General features: G+C 42.1%; 1 protein-coding gene across 4 annotated transcripts in view; it reads left to right on the top strand.

The window, feature by feature from the left end:
• Positions 1-15100, top strand: part of LOC124036007 (EGF-like repeat and discoidin I-like domain-containing protein 3) — a 297585-nt gene that overhangs the window by 220524 nt on the left and 61961 nt on the right. For all 4 annotated transcript variants that reach the window (XM_046350036.1, XM_046350037.1, XM_046350035.1 and 1 more), the window contains 3 exons: positions 11801-11956; positions 13754-13898; positions 14131-14315. In XM_046350036.1, coding sequence (XP_046205992.1) covers positions 11801-11956; positions 13754-13898; positions 14131-14315 — 486 coding nt within the window. The remainder of the gene's footprint in view (positions 1-11800; positions 11957-13753; positions 13899-14130; positions 14316-15100) is intronic.

Genomic DNA, 15100 nt, shown 5'->3' with positions numbered 1-15100 from the left:
ACCAAGAAGATGCTGTGTTGTCATAATTACCTCAAACACCACGGCTGCCCAGATCATTGCATTGAAGATGAGGATGACCCAGTTGACCCAGATGTACCCTGACATTGGTACTGGTGCTGCTTCATGTTTCTCTCTTCCTCTCTCGGAACCAACTCAACATAACATATTTGCATCTTCATAACATGCTCTTCTTTTAAATATATTAGTTTGAGCTCGTTAAATTCCATGGTCAGTTTTTCATGCATGCTCAGCCTCTGTCTTTGTCCTCTGGCCCAGGTTAGTGACACAATCTACCCACCTGGCTGCTGCACATGTAGCAGGCTGACCTTCAGTCGGTCTTATCCCCCCCATGCTATGGTGATCATATGCCTCTACAATAATGATTACATTGCTGCATTAGAAAACATTATTTCTTCAAGAGTTGAGCTCATTTCATAATTCTATAATGGGTGTACAAGAGATGACTGACAACCTTACATATTCCCTGCAGTCCTGGGATGGAACATGTTGAGTGAATGTCTCCTACAAAATGAGGATTGGAACGGTCCCCCACTTGAACTGTCCAAATGGTCATCTTCAGGGATACCTTCCAGGAGTTGCTGTCTGTAAATGATCAAAGTCAACAAGTCCCCCAACTCATCTGCCACCAGTCTTGAAATGCTCCCTACCAGCAAGTCTTCTTTAAGTTACATGTCATAGTTTTCCACAGGACCTAAGGAAGACAATACAGAAAGTATATTAATAATTATGTTTGATATGGTTTGTGTTACATTTCTGACACACAAATACATTTAGGCTCCACTGTGTTGTGTTGCACAAGAATTTTCACAGATTATTTTCTTTGCAGATTAAACGAGTGGAAATACAAAATCGATCGTGCACGTTTTTAAGATATGAAAAATAATTTTATGTAACAAAACACTTCATGTTATCTCTGGGACCCTTTGGATGATAAATCAAAGCAAGATTTCAGATTTCTCCAATCCCAAATTAAATCTAGCATTGGCTTCCTATTTCGCAACAAAGCAACAAAGCTCTGCTGCCAATGACTAGAACGAATTGCAAAAATCCCTGAAGCTGGAAAGACATATCATTAAAGTGTAATGGCGTTCCTCGTTTGTTGAAAGAGAGTCGGACCGAAATTCAGCGTGGTGTTTACTCATGTCTTTAATAAATGAAGAGCGATACATGAAATAACTTAATACAAAAGCAAAACAAACGGAACGTGAAAACCTAATTACAGCCTATCTGGTGAAAACTACACAGAGACAGGAACAATCACCCACGAAATACACAGAAACCCCGGCTACCTAAATACGGTTCCCAATCAGAGACAACGAGAATCACCTGACTCTGATTGAGAACCGCCTCAGGCAGCCAAGCCTATAAAACACCCCTACTCACCCCGCAATCCCAAATACTACAAACCCCAATATGAAATACAACAAAATAAACCCATGTCACACCCTGGCCTGACCAAATAATTAACAAAAACACAAAAAACTAAGACCAAGGTGTGACATACAGATCATTGCACATCTGTAAATAGCCCACACAACTACCTCATCTCCATATTGTTAGATATTTCTTTTGCTCCTATGCCCCCCAGTATCTCTACTTGCACATTTATCTTCTGCACATCTATCACGTCAGTGTTTAATTGCTCAATTGTAATTATTGCGTCACTATGGCCAACCTTTTGCCTTACCTCCCTACTTTTCTATTGTTTGTTTATTCCATGTGTAACTCTGTGTTGCTGTTTGAGTCGCACTGCTTTGCTTTATCTTGGACAGGTCGCAGTTGTAAATGAGAACTTGTTCTCTAATAGCCTACCTGGTTAAATAAAGTATTTAAAAAATGTAAGTACACATGTCACCTTCAGAGGTAAAAAAAATGTTTTGTTGTTAGGAGCTCTCCTCAAACAATAGCATGCCATTTTTTGCAGTAATGGCTACTGTAAATTGGACAGTGCAGTTATATTAACAAGAATTTAAGTTTTCCACCAATATAAGACTATGTACTGACATTTGTTGTTACTCTAAAATCTTCGATCTTGACATAACGAGCTGCATGATTTAGAACTGTCCTGTTGACGGAATGACGATCCTTAAGAGGATCCTCAGGTCAACACCAAATGCACAATGTTAATCTAATTAGGCTTCAAAGATTAACTGGTTAGTCCTTATTTACCTTAGTCTGGGACTCCCTAGTCTAGTATTAGTTAATCTAAAGATCAGTAACATCTCAGAAAGTCTTAAAACATTCTGGATTAATTTAAGTAGAATTAGCCTTATCCTGAAATAAATTGATTTAGGTTTTAAGTATCAAGGTAAGGTGACATTTTGGTTAGAAGCATAACATTTAGCATGAAAATCCATAAGGAGACACAAAATGTTGAGTAGTTACACTACAATTCTGAAATCTTTATTTAACCTCTTGCTCCTACCTGACACGCAGGCGTCCCATCTAGACATCTGGAAATGCAAATGCACTACGCTAAATGCTAATAGTACTAGTTAAAACTCAAACTTTCATTAAAATACACATGCAGGGTATTGAATTAAAGCTACACTCGTTGTGAATCCAGGCAACAAGTCAGATTTTTAAAATGCTTTTCGGCAAAAGCATGAGAAGCTAGTATCTGATAGCATGTAACACCCCAAAAGACCCGCAGGGGACGTAAACAAAATAATTAGCATAGTCGGCGCTACACAAACCGCACAAATAAAATATTAAACATTCATTACCTTTGACCATCTTCTTTGTTGGCACTCCTAGATGTCCCATAATCACTATTAGGTCTTTTTTTCGATTAAATCGGTACATATATAGCCTAGATATCGATCTATGAAGACTGTGTGATAAACTAAAAAAAATAGCATCTTATAACGTAATGTCATTTTTTAAAATGAAAAAAGTCGACGATAAACTTTCACAAAACACTTCGAAATACTTTTGTAATGCAACTTTAGGTATTAGTAAACGTTAATAAGCGATCAAATTGATCACGAGGCGATGTATATTCTATAAGGGTACATCTAGAAATAATGTCCGGAAAAATCTCAACCAAAATATCCGTTCCTAGACCTGAAGAAATCGGCTGTCTCTTCTTCGTTTGACCAAGAAACAAAGCCTAGGCAAATGACAAGATTGTTGACATCGTGTGGTAGCTGTAGGAATTGCAATCTCAGCTCCAGGTAATTTGCTTTCCCATAGACAACCCATGCAAGTGGCGCATTGATATATTTTCCAATTTTCAGTAATCAGATTTTCCTGCGCTTTTCGATTAAACGCACGTTCTGTTATAGTCACAGCCGTGATTTAACCAGTTTTATAAACGTCTGAGTGTTTTCTATCCACACATACTAAATCATATGCATATACTATATTCCTGGCATGAGGAGCAGGGCGCTGAAATGATCTATGTTTAATAAACAACGTAAACACAAATTAAACACAAATTAACACAAACACTACAAAACAAAGAACGTAAATAACGAAACGGAACCCGAAAAAGCCTATACTTGTGTCAACTAACACAGCGACAGGAACAAAGACACTAAGGACAATCACCCACGGCAAACTCAAAGAATATGGCTGCCTAAATATAGTTCCCAATCAGAGACAACGATAAACACCTGCCTCTGATTGAGAACCACTCCAGACAGCCATAGACTTTGCTAGATACCCCACTAAGCTACAATCCCAATACCAACACCAAAACCCCAAGACAAAACACACCACAATACAAAAACCCCATGCCACACCCTGGCCTGACCCAATACATAAAAATAAACACAAAATACTTTGACCAGGGCGTAACACGGGTACCCTAGTTTATAGAAAGACACATATATAGTTTGCAGATGGGTGTGGGTGGTTGCAATACATGTAGAATAGTTTTGTTTTATGAAAAGGGTTGGGTTTGTTTGGAGTACGTACTTACACTATATGGTTTGTGTGTGAACTGTGAACCAATTTACACACAAGTGAGGTCCCATAGTCCCAATAAGCAGTAGCACAGGACTAAAATTTGAAGAGTAGCCAAGATGGGTGCCAGATAAAGGCCCTCAACCCTTTTCCGTCTCAGAGACCCTCAACTGGGCCATCTCTTCCAGGCCTACCCCCTTCCTCTCTTGTGTCCATGGAGCACATGCTGAGCTCCTTCCTGTCACTGCCGAATAGAGATCATGATTGGGAAAATGATCCTCATGTGATGCTGTGTCATTTTGATATACAGCCGGGGGAATTAAGGGCCTTTTATGTCAGTCGGCTCCTACTGAATCGATTTCCTCAAACTGACAAACACCACTGAGCAGTATCGTGGCAGATGTTCTCAACAGTGCCATACTGACATGGAATGGCAGCATGGGCAAAGGCATCAGTATTAGGTAGAGGGTGACTGAGGTGTTTGTAAGTGATCATTATCAGTGTGAAGGATCACGCCAATTACCTGAGCCAATGACCAAATACTTATTTTCCACCATAATTTGCAAATAAATTCATAAAAAATCCTACAATGTGATTTTCTGGATTTTTTTTATTTTTGTCTGTCATAGTTGAAGTGTACCTATGATGAAGGGAGAACTTGCACAATTGGTGGCTGACTAAATACTTTTTTTGCCCCACGGTATATAACTTTCAAAATACAGAATGTGATTGCTGACATGTAAAACATGCTGGGACTATATCAACAATGCACAAATTAAACAAATAACAAAATATATATTTTGGGTGGAATTTTAATTTAACCGCTGTGCTACCTGCCACTAGGCTACCTACCAGGACATTTTAGCCCAAAACCTGATTGCCTCCGCAAGGAGGCTAAAACTAGGCCGCTAGCAAATCTTCCAGCAAGACAAAGCCCCAAGCACACATCAAAATCTCCTAGGGCTGACCCCATTTAGTCGACTGGTCGATTATTTGGTCGATAGTCTGACGGTCGACCGAGATTTCTTTAGTCGAGCACGTAGTAAAAAAATAAATAATGGTGTACAACACCCCTGTCTGATTCGCTCCTGTCTGAGTGGACTAATCCATTCTGGATGCCATGGGGATGGCACAGTCCATCGCTCTAAGACATGCGCTACTGAAATTGTAGCCTATGTGGCTATATTACATAAGAACAATGGTGCAACACTAATACAAATATTATTTTTTATAACAAATGCTCTTTCCTCCACGTTGATAGCAGTTGCTGTCTGCGGGTCTGAAACATCAGTGTGCTGTTGAATTGCCGCCTTTTCCTAGACCATGTTGCTGTGTGCATAATAGCAAAGTTACCCATCATATTGGCGTTGCGAACAGCCCTTGCCTTAATTGTCTAAGAATAGTGAGGAGAGAGGACACCTCAACTTAATTAAGTCTATAATCAACAGCCTGACTGTTAAATCTGCCTTGCTTTATAAATAATTCATATCAATTTAGCTACAGAAATAAGACAGATCCTGCTTGTGTAGCCCATTAATCACGGTACTCCATTCTGCTTGTTTGTTTATCTGTCGGCCCAGTTGCCTAGTCAACGCCATTTTACCTGCTGTTTGTTGTGCTAGCTGATTAGCCTCGCCCACTGTTTTTAGCTAGCTTTCTCAATTCAACACCTGTGATTACTGTATGCCTCGCTGTATGTCTCTCTCAAATGTCAATATGCCTTGTATACTGTTGTTCAGGTTAGTTATCATTGTTTTAGTTCACAATGGAGCCCCTAGATCCACTCTGCATACCCCTGTTACCTCCCTTGTCCCACCCCCCACACATGCAGTGACATCACCCATTACAACCAGCATGTCCAGAGATACAACCTCTCTCATCATCACCCAGTGCCTGGGCTTACCTCCGCTGTACCCGCACCCCACCATACCCCTGTCTGCGCATTATGCCCTGAATATATTCTACCATGCCCAGAAACCTGCTCCTCTTATCCTCTGCCCCCAACGCTCTAGGCGACCAGTTTTGATAGCCTTTAGCCGCACCCTCATACTACTCCTTCTCTGTTCCGCGGGTGATGTGGAGGTAAACCCAGGCCCCGCATGTCCCCAGGTACCCTCATTTGTTGACTTCTGTGATCAAAAAAGTCTTGGTTTTATGCATGTCAACATCAGAAGCCTCCTCCCTAAGTTTGTTTTACTCACTGCTTTAGCACACTCTGCTAACCCTGATGTCCTTGCCGTGTCTGAATCCTGGCTCAGGAAGGCCACCAAAAATTCAGAGATGTCCATACCCAACTATAACATCTTCCGTCAAGACAGAACTGCCAAAGGGAGCGGAGTCGCAGTCTACTGCAGAGATAGCCTGCAAAGTAATGTCATACTTTCCAGGTCCATACCCAAACAGTTTGAACTACTAATTTTGAAAATTACTCTCTCCAGAAACAAGTCTCTCACTGTTGCCGCCTGCTACCGACCCCCCTCAGCTCCCAGCTGTGCCCTGGACACCATTTGTGAATTGATCGCCCCCCATCTAGCTTCAGATTTCGTTCTGTTAGGTGACCTAAACTGGGATATGCTTAACACCCCGGCAGTCCTACAATCTAAGCTAGATGCCCTCAATCTCACTCAAATCATCAAGGAACCCACCAAGTACAACCCTAACTCTGTAAACAAGGGCACCCTCATAGACGTCATCCTGACCAACTGGCCCTCCAAATATACCTCTGCTGTCTTCAACCAGGATCTCAGCGATCACTGCCTCATCGCCTGTATCCGCCACGGAGCCGCAGTCAAACGACCACACCTCATCACTGTCAAACGCTCCCTAAAACACTTCTGTGAGCAGGCCTTTCTAATCGACCTGGCCCGGGTATCCTGGAAGGACATTGACCTCATCCCGTCAGTTGAGGATGCATGGTCATTCTTTAAAAGTAACTTCCTCACCATTTTAGATAAGCATGCTCCGTTCAAAAAATGCAGAACCAAGAACAGATACAGCCCTTGGTTCACTCCAGACCTGACTGCCCTCGACCAGCACAAAAACATCCTATGGCGGACTGCAATAGCATCGAATAGCCCCCGTGATATGCAACTGTTCAGGGAAGTCAGGAACCAATACACGCAGTCAGTCAGGAAAGCTAAGGCCAGCTTCTTCAGGCAGAAGTTTGCATCCTGTAGCTCCAACTCCAAAAGTTCTGGGACACTGTGAAGTCCATGGAGAACAAGAGCACCTCCTCCCAGCTGCCCACTGCACTGAGGCTAGGAAACACGGTCTCCACCGATAAATCCATGATTATCGAAAACTTCAATAAGCACTTCTCAACGGCTGGCCATGCCTTCCGCCTGGCTACTCCAACCTCGGCCAACAGCTCCGCCCCCCGTAGCTCCTCACCCAAGCCTCTCCAGGTTCTCCTTTACCCAAATCCAGATAGCAGATGTTCTGAAAGAGCTGCAAAACCTGGACCCGTACAAATCAGCTGGGCTTGACAATCTGGACCCGCTATTTCTGAAACTATCTGCCGCCATTGTCGCAACCCCTATTACCAGCCTGTTCAACCTCTCTTTCATATCGTCTGAGATCCCCAAGGATTGGAAAGCTGCCGCAGTCATCCCCCTCTTCAAAGGGGGAGACACCCTGGACCCAAACTGTTACAGACCTATATCCATCCTGCCCTGCCTATCTAAGGTCTTCGAAAGCCAAGTCAACAAACAGGTCACTGACCATCTCGAATCCCACCGTACCTTCTCCGCTGTGCAATCTGGCTTCCGAGCCGGTCACGGGTGCACCTCAGCCACACTCAAGGTACTAAACGATATCATAACCGCCATCGATAAAAGACTTTCGACTCTGTCAATCACCATATTCTTATCGGCAGACAAAAACAGCCTCGGTTTTTCGGATGACTGCCTTGCCTGGTTCACCAATTACTTTGCAGACAGAGTTCAGTGTGTCAAATCGGAGGGCATGCTGTCCGGTTCTGGCAGTCTCTATGGGGGTGCCACAGGGTTCAATTCTCGGGCCGACTCTTTTCTCTGTATATATCAATGATGTTGCTCTTGCTGCGGGCGATTCCCTGATCCACCTCTACGCAGACGACACCATTCTATATACTTTCGGCCCGTCATTGGACACTGTGCTATCTAACCTCCAAACGAGCTTCAATGCCATACAGCACTCCTTCCGTGGCCTCCAAGTGCTCTTAAACGCGAGTAAAACCAAATGCATGCTTTTCAACCGATCGCTGCCTGCACCCGCATGCCCGACTAGCATCACCACCCTGGATGGTTCCGACCTTGAATATGTGGACATCTATAAGTACCTAGGTGTCTGGCTAGACTGCAAACTCTCCTTCCAGACCCACATCAAACATCTCCAATCGAAAATCAAATCAAGAGTCGCCTTTCTATTCCGCAACAAAGCCTCCTTCACTCACGCTGCCAAGCTTACCCTAGTAAAACTGACTATCCTACCGATCCTCGACTTCGGCGATGTCATCTACAAAATGGCTTCCAACACTCTACTCAGCAAACTGGATGCAGTCTATCACAGTGTACCCTTGATCTCAACTCTGTGTTGTCTGTTCACACTGCTATGCTTTATCTTGGCCAGGTCGCAGTTGCAAATGAGAACTTGTTCTCAACTAGCCTACCTGGTTAAATAAAGGTGAAATAAAAATAAAAAAAATAGCCTGTTTGAGTGTTTGTTTAATAGCGTACTGATTCCATGAGCATCAAGCCTCAAGAAACTACAACGTCTGATAAACAATTTCACAAATTTGTCTGTTTTTAATCTTTGCTATGCTGGAATAAAGTCTTTACACTTTTTTGTTTTGTTAGAACAGCCTCTCTTGTATTACTTATAATTTATTTTGTGTTTACACTGTTACAAATTGTCAGAAAAAAATAATATTATAATATGAATAACCCTCCTTTTTCTTGATCTCTGTATTGTTATTATTATTATGATCATCATTATAATAAGTAATGTCATTATCATTAGGCTTAGCATAATCAGCCTTGTATAACCACCATTGAGCTGTAGGCCTAAGAGTAAGAGTAACTTAGGCCTACAAGAGTAAGATGGCGCCGACAGACATGCCGGCTCTGCTTCTAGCTCCTAAGCAACTTTGCGGTATTATTTATTTGTTCTGTTTGACATTATTTCCCCAGAATGTTTTTTGTGTTATTACATACAGCTGGAAATAACTTTTGAATGTCAGAGCGGTGGTAACTTACCAGCATTCCGACCATAAATACGACATTCCCGAATTGGATCCTATGTTCGTACCCCTCAAGGTAATTGAAATTACCCCAAAGCCTGATCCAAAATGCTGCCGGCAGAGAAGAGGTATTCGGAGTGACTTCTAGTCCGACTCAGGAGGCGTGCACACCATCCACCACTTCTGAGTATATTACCCGCTGATGTTAAGTTCCTGGACAATAAAGTAGACAAGCTCAGGGTGAGGATCTCCTTCCAGAGAGACATCAGGGACTGTAACATACAGCCAGCTGGGTTCTCATTACATCACATCACACAGTCCAAAAAAGTTGTCAGATGAAGCAGATGCTGAGCTACAGGACTGTTTTGCTAGCACAAACTGGAATATGTTCCGGGATTCTTCCGATGGCATTGAGGAGTACCCCAAATCAGTCACTGGCTTCATCAATAAGTGCATCGATGATGTAGTCTCCACAGTGACTGTACGTACATACCCCCAACCAGAAGCCATTGATTACAGGCAACATCTGCCCTGAGCTAAAGGGTAGAGCTGCCACTCACAAGGGACAGGACTCTAGCCCGGAAGCTTATGTCCCTTGATGAACCATCAAACAGGCAAAGTGTCAATACAGGACTAAGATCTAATCATACTACACCGCAGGGCTTGCAAACTTTTAAAGCCTGCAAAGGGAAGCACAGCCAAGAGCTGCCAAGTGACACAAGCCTACCAGATGAGCTAAATTACTTCTATACTCGCATAGCCGCAAAACACCTTCTAGGCAGAGTTACAAAGAAAAAGCCATATCTCAGACTGGCCACTGAAAAGAAAAGATTAATATGGGCAAAAGAACACACTCTGCCTAGAAGGCCAACATCACAGAGTCGCCTCTTCACTGGTGACGTTGAGACTGAATTTTTGCGGGTACTATTTCATGAAGCTACCAGCTGACACTAATGTACTTGTCCTCTTGCTCAGTTGTGCACCGGGGCCTCCCACTCCTCTTTATATTCTGGTTAGAGCCCGTTTGCGCTGTTCTGTGAAGGGAGTAGAACACAACGTTGTACGAGATTTACAGTTTCTTGGCAATTTCTTACATAGAATAGCCTTCATTTCTCAGAACAAGAATAGATTGACGAGTTTCTGAAGAAAGTTCTTTGTTTCTGGCCATTTTGAGCCTGTAATCAAACCCACAAATGCTAATGCTCAACTAGTCTAAAGGCCAGTTGTATTGCTTCTTTAATCAGAACAATAGTTTTCAGCTGTGCTAACATAATTGCAAAATTCTAATGATCCATTAGCCTTTTAATATTATAAACTTGGATTAGCTAACACAACGTGCCATTGGAACACAGGAGTGATAGTTGCTGATAATGGGCCTCTGTACACCTATGTAGATATTCCATAAAAAAATCTGCCGTTTCCGGCAACAATGGTCATTTACAACATTAACAAAGTCTACACTGTATTTCTGATCAATTTGATGTTGTTTTAATGATCAACAAATGTGCTTCTCTTTCAAAAACAAGGACATTTCTAAGTGACCCCAAACTTTTGAACGGTAGCGCACATGAAAAAATACACATTTTTAAATTTAAACCAATCGATTTGTCAAAAGAATAGACGACTCTCGGCTGACCAAGATTTTTGGTTTGTCGGGATAGCCCAACAAAAAGTCTCTGGACTGGAACCCGATTGGTTTGTGGTTTGAATTGGAAAGGGCAGTCCATAAGCGCAGGGAAAAGATATCAAGGATCCTGAAATATTGGGTTTAAGATTCCTCCCAATGTGTTCTCCAATCTCATAAAACATTTTTTTAAATAGCCTGTGTCATTATACACAAGGGGAGGATGCTGGAGTATTGAAAACAAGGGTTCAGTCATTTTGACAGCTATTATTATTTTATTTTTTTATTACTTAAAATCTCTTAATCTGACCAATTGTGTTAGTTTATACAATCCTATATAATAATGAATGCTTATTGAATAAAACCACATTCCAGCAGATGTCTATTCCACAAGTTGCCACCGGCTAAATATATGACGTTAAAATGCCTATTTACTATGTTCCATCTGACTGAGCTATCCACTGTCTCATCAGCCCAGCCAGTCAACTTATAAACTTGATCTCCACTATAAAAATCTAGACATTATCTCTCTCATTTCTTTTAGATGTGACTGTAAGTTAGGCATAGTTGGCTAGCTAGCAAGCAAGGGTTAAGAACGTTGCCAGCCAGTATGACAATAGAACATTTAAAAAGCATGATTGGGTCGCGTCCATAGATACAGAACAAAAGACTGAACAACTGGGTCATGTCCATAGATACAAAAAGACTGAAAGACTGGGTCACGTACCTAGCAACCCTATATTTGTGGAAGGATGAAATGGTAGTATGAATAAATTCATCAAAATAATGATTTTAATGAAAATCTGTCAATCATTATTTGAATATGTTGGCAACCTGTTGTATAAAAATGATAAAGCTGGGCCTCGACTTCATCTCAGGCTTAACAACACCTGTGCCAATATATTCTCCAAACATCGGCTTCTCTGGCATTATCACTGAAATGAAACAATATAATATCCCGAAAACACACAGAAACACACACAAACAAGGTTTTTGATTGCTGTTTTTATTCCTTTTTTTCCCCACAGATTAACCTACAGAGGAGGATGCGGGTCACAGGACTAATTACCCAGGGTGCAAAGCGTATCGGCAGCCCAGAGTACGTCAAGTCTTACAAAGTGGCCTCCAGTGATGATGGCAAGACCTGGAGGACATACAAAGTCAAGGGCACAGATGAGGACATGGTGAGAAACACACACACACATTATTTATCTTTGTTTTACACACGCCTGCATGCACGGACGCAGAAACTGGAGGCCACGCACCAAGTCTAGGGTAGAGTGGAGGACATGATGAGGTGACTTTTTAATTAGCCAGCTCACACTGATAGTATCTTTAGATTGATTTTGTATACTATTTGAAGCCTTGAAGTATATATATATATATATATATATATATATATACATCAAGGCTTCAAATAGCATACAAAATCAATCTAAAAGTCATTAAAGAAGAGGGGGGTAAGTGTAAAGCATTTTTTATTCTCTGATTTGCTGTTACTCTAAAACAAATGAAGCATACAGAGCATTGGGGTGAGAGACTGAACTCAAAACCCAGTTGTTAATTTTCTTTCCTGAGATCTTTGAGAGGTAGCTCTGACTGTAAGAGCATGCTAGCCAGAGCTTAGACTCAGTGATGCTCTGACCTGTAGGGACCACCCTTTTGAGTCCTGAATTCATCTAGAGACAGCTGCATTCCTAACAAACACACAAACATTCCTTCACCTCAGAGTCTAGTTGTCCTCGGATACGTCCTGATGGGAAACCCCAGGTTAATTTCGGAACGGGTCCAAATTTCAGTACGGGCCCAAAAGCCCCAGGTTCATTTCGGAGTGGGTCTAAGTTTTTGGACCAGTTCAAAAATTAACCTGGGGCTTTCCCTTCCGGATGGATCCATGGACAACTGGACCCGTTCCGTATATACCTGATCGGATCCAGACCCGGTCCGAATGAGCGAAGCAGCAGTAAAGTCAATTTTAAACTACTTTATAATCCGGAGCTGATAATGAGCGAGGGAGAGGAGGAATAGAGGGGTGATGCTCTAACAGGGGCTGTGCTGTGTGTGTAGGTTACTGTGAGTGTGAGCGAGTGACACGGAACAGGGAGGAGGAAGGGAGAGATGAGACAGACACAACCAAACAGACTCACGCTACAGTAGATTAATAGCTGCCACAGCTGGGTTATCATCCAGTATGATTACGTAGTAGGTGCCTGTCTTGACTGCATCAAACTGGGAGAAGCTAGTTAAGATAGCTAGCTTGCTAGGCTAATTGAGGCTGCATGCACGTTCTCATCCAGCAATTACAAACAATTCAGAATATAAAGTAGCAGTATACCTGTTGGCCCTTGGTCGTTGTAGCCTATAATTTTAGTTCCATCTTCCATTGATTAAGATATCTCCTAACTTTAGTCCCACATGGAGTCTCATTACTGTATCCTATTGCCGCTTTGTTGATTTAGGATTGGCCAACAACAACAAAAAGCTACACGCGCCACACTCGTGAAAAGCAAAGGATAACAGCATAAATGATACAATATATTTCTCTCTCTCTCTCTCTCTCTCTCTTTCTCTCGCTCTCTCTCTCTCTACTGCAGCAGCAGCTGCTTTCTGATCTGTATGGGTTCCTCGGACAAGTCAGTTAAAATTGCACATACCTGATACGTGTATTTTGAAATCTAGATCCATACTGGTGAATCCGTGAAGACTTCTACCTCAGAGGGCTCTTTGAAACACTATATAAGTTCTTTCTGGGGTAGTTTTTTAAAACAGTCTATACAGTATGACCGTGTAATTGCTTATATATACCCATCTCATTTTTTCTTATAATTCTAGCAAATTGACCTTGAATGGCAGCAATTTGTTGAGGGGCGAATAGACACTAGAGTCACTGCGAGAGACTCTTGCATTGACAGATAAACAAATTTCTCCCCCCTTCTAATCCCCTTTTAACCCTTTGTCTCTCATAAAATTTCCCTACTCAGATATTCCGTGGAAATGTGGAGAACAACGCTCCTTCTGCCAACTCCTTCACCCCTCCCATTGAAGCACAGTACGTGCGCATCTACCCCCAGGTCTGTAGGAGACACTGCACCCTGCGCATGGAGCTGCTTGGCTGTGAGCTCACAGGTGGGTCCCAGTTCTATAAAGTCTTGACCGTAACCATTATGGGTTCAAACACAATCATGACTAGAGGTTCAAAGCTGTAGGTAGAAGTTGCCTTTCAGGTCAGAATCTAGGAAGTGTCTGTATTACTCAATAATTACAATAGTGGGCACCATTGAGTATAATAAAATGTAGTATTTTAGGTTTTCTGCCTTTGTGAAAAGGACTGTGTCCAGTAACTAGTTTGTTTCTCCAGGCTGCTCTGAGCCCATGGGGATGAAGTCTGGCCACATCCAGGACTACCAGGTCACAGCATCCAGCCTCTTTAGAACACTCAACATGGACATGTTCACCTGGGAGCCCGGCAAGGCCCGTCTTGACAAACAGGGCAAGGTCAATGCCTGGACGTCTGGACACAGTGACCAATCCCAGTGGCTACAGGTAGGAAGCTACTCCCCTTCTTCCCCTGTCTAAGGAAACATAGGAACATGAGTTTCTCCCCGGGCCACATGACCAGGAAAAACAGAGGACTGCAGTAATAGCCTAGTCACATGGTCATGAAAAACTCCTGGCCCAAATGAATAACTTATTTTGGGGGGGCAGAAACTTGCGCAAAGGAACTTATGACATACTGTATTATATTCAGTGCTTCTGGTCCATAAAAGGGATCAAATCAAATACAGTTGTATTTGTTGCATACTTCATAAACAATGCAGAGAGGAAAAAATATAGAAATAGTCATTATAAAACAACAAGGAATAAATACACAATGAGTAAGGGACAGATTGGGGGGGGGGTCCAAAAAAGAGGAGGGTTGGCAAACTGATTTTACATTCAACAGTTGCAGGTTTTACTATATAATTTCTTAATAAGAAATACGAAATAAGCTAACTAGCAATCATAAGAAACATTCAAGCTGCATACATTTTCAATAGGAATAGCTGATAGGCAGCGGAGGCCACATTCATCATTACGCATGAAAGAACAGTAAAGACAGCTCTATAAAGCTCTCCTATTGATGTTGTTTGGGGACACTAAAATGATCCTACCAAGACGAGCCTACAACACCACAATGCAATTGAATAATTAATTACTGTTTTCAAGACAGTACAAAATTCTATTTTAGGCTGCAGTAAAAACGTAATTTGAATAACGGTGCAAAAGCCCTGTGATTTGAATGTTTTATTCAAAGGTTTCTATCTCTCTGGGGTTAGGCCTTAGCGTCT

Source organism: Oncorhynchus gorbuscha, linkage group LG05 (genome assembly GCF_021184085.1).
Source record: "Oncorhynchus gorbuscha isolate QuinsamMale2020 ecotype Even-year linkage group LG05, OgorEven_v1.0, whole genome shotgun sequence".
Classification (NCBI taxonomy): Eukaryota; Metazoa; Chordata; class Actinopteri; order Salmoniformes; family Salmonidae; genus Oncorhynchus; species Oncorhynchus gorbuscha.
Note: the sequence above shows the minus strand (reverse complement) of the source record. Positions and strands in the feature narration are given on the sequence as shown.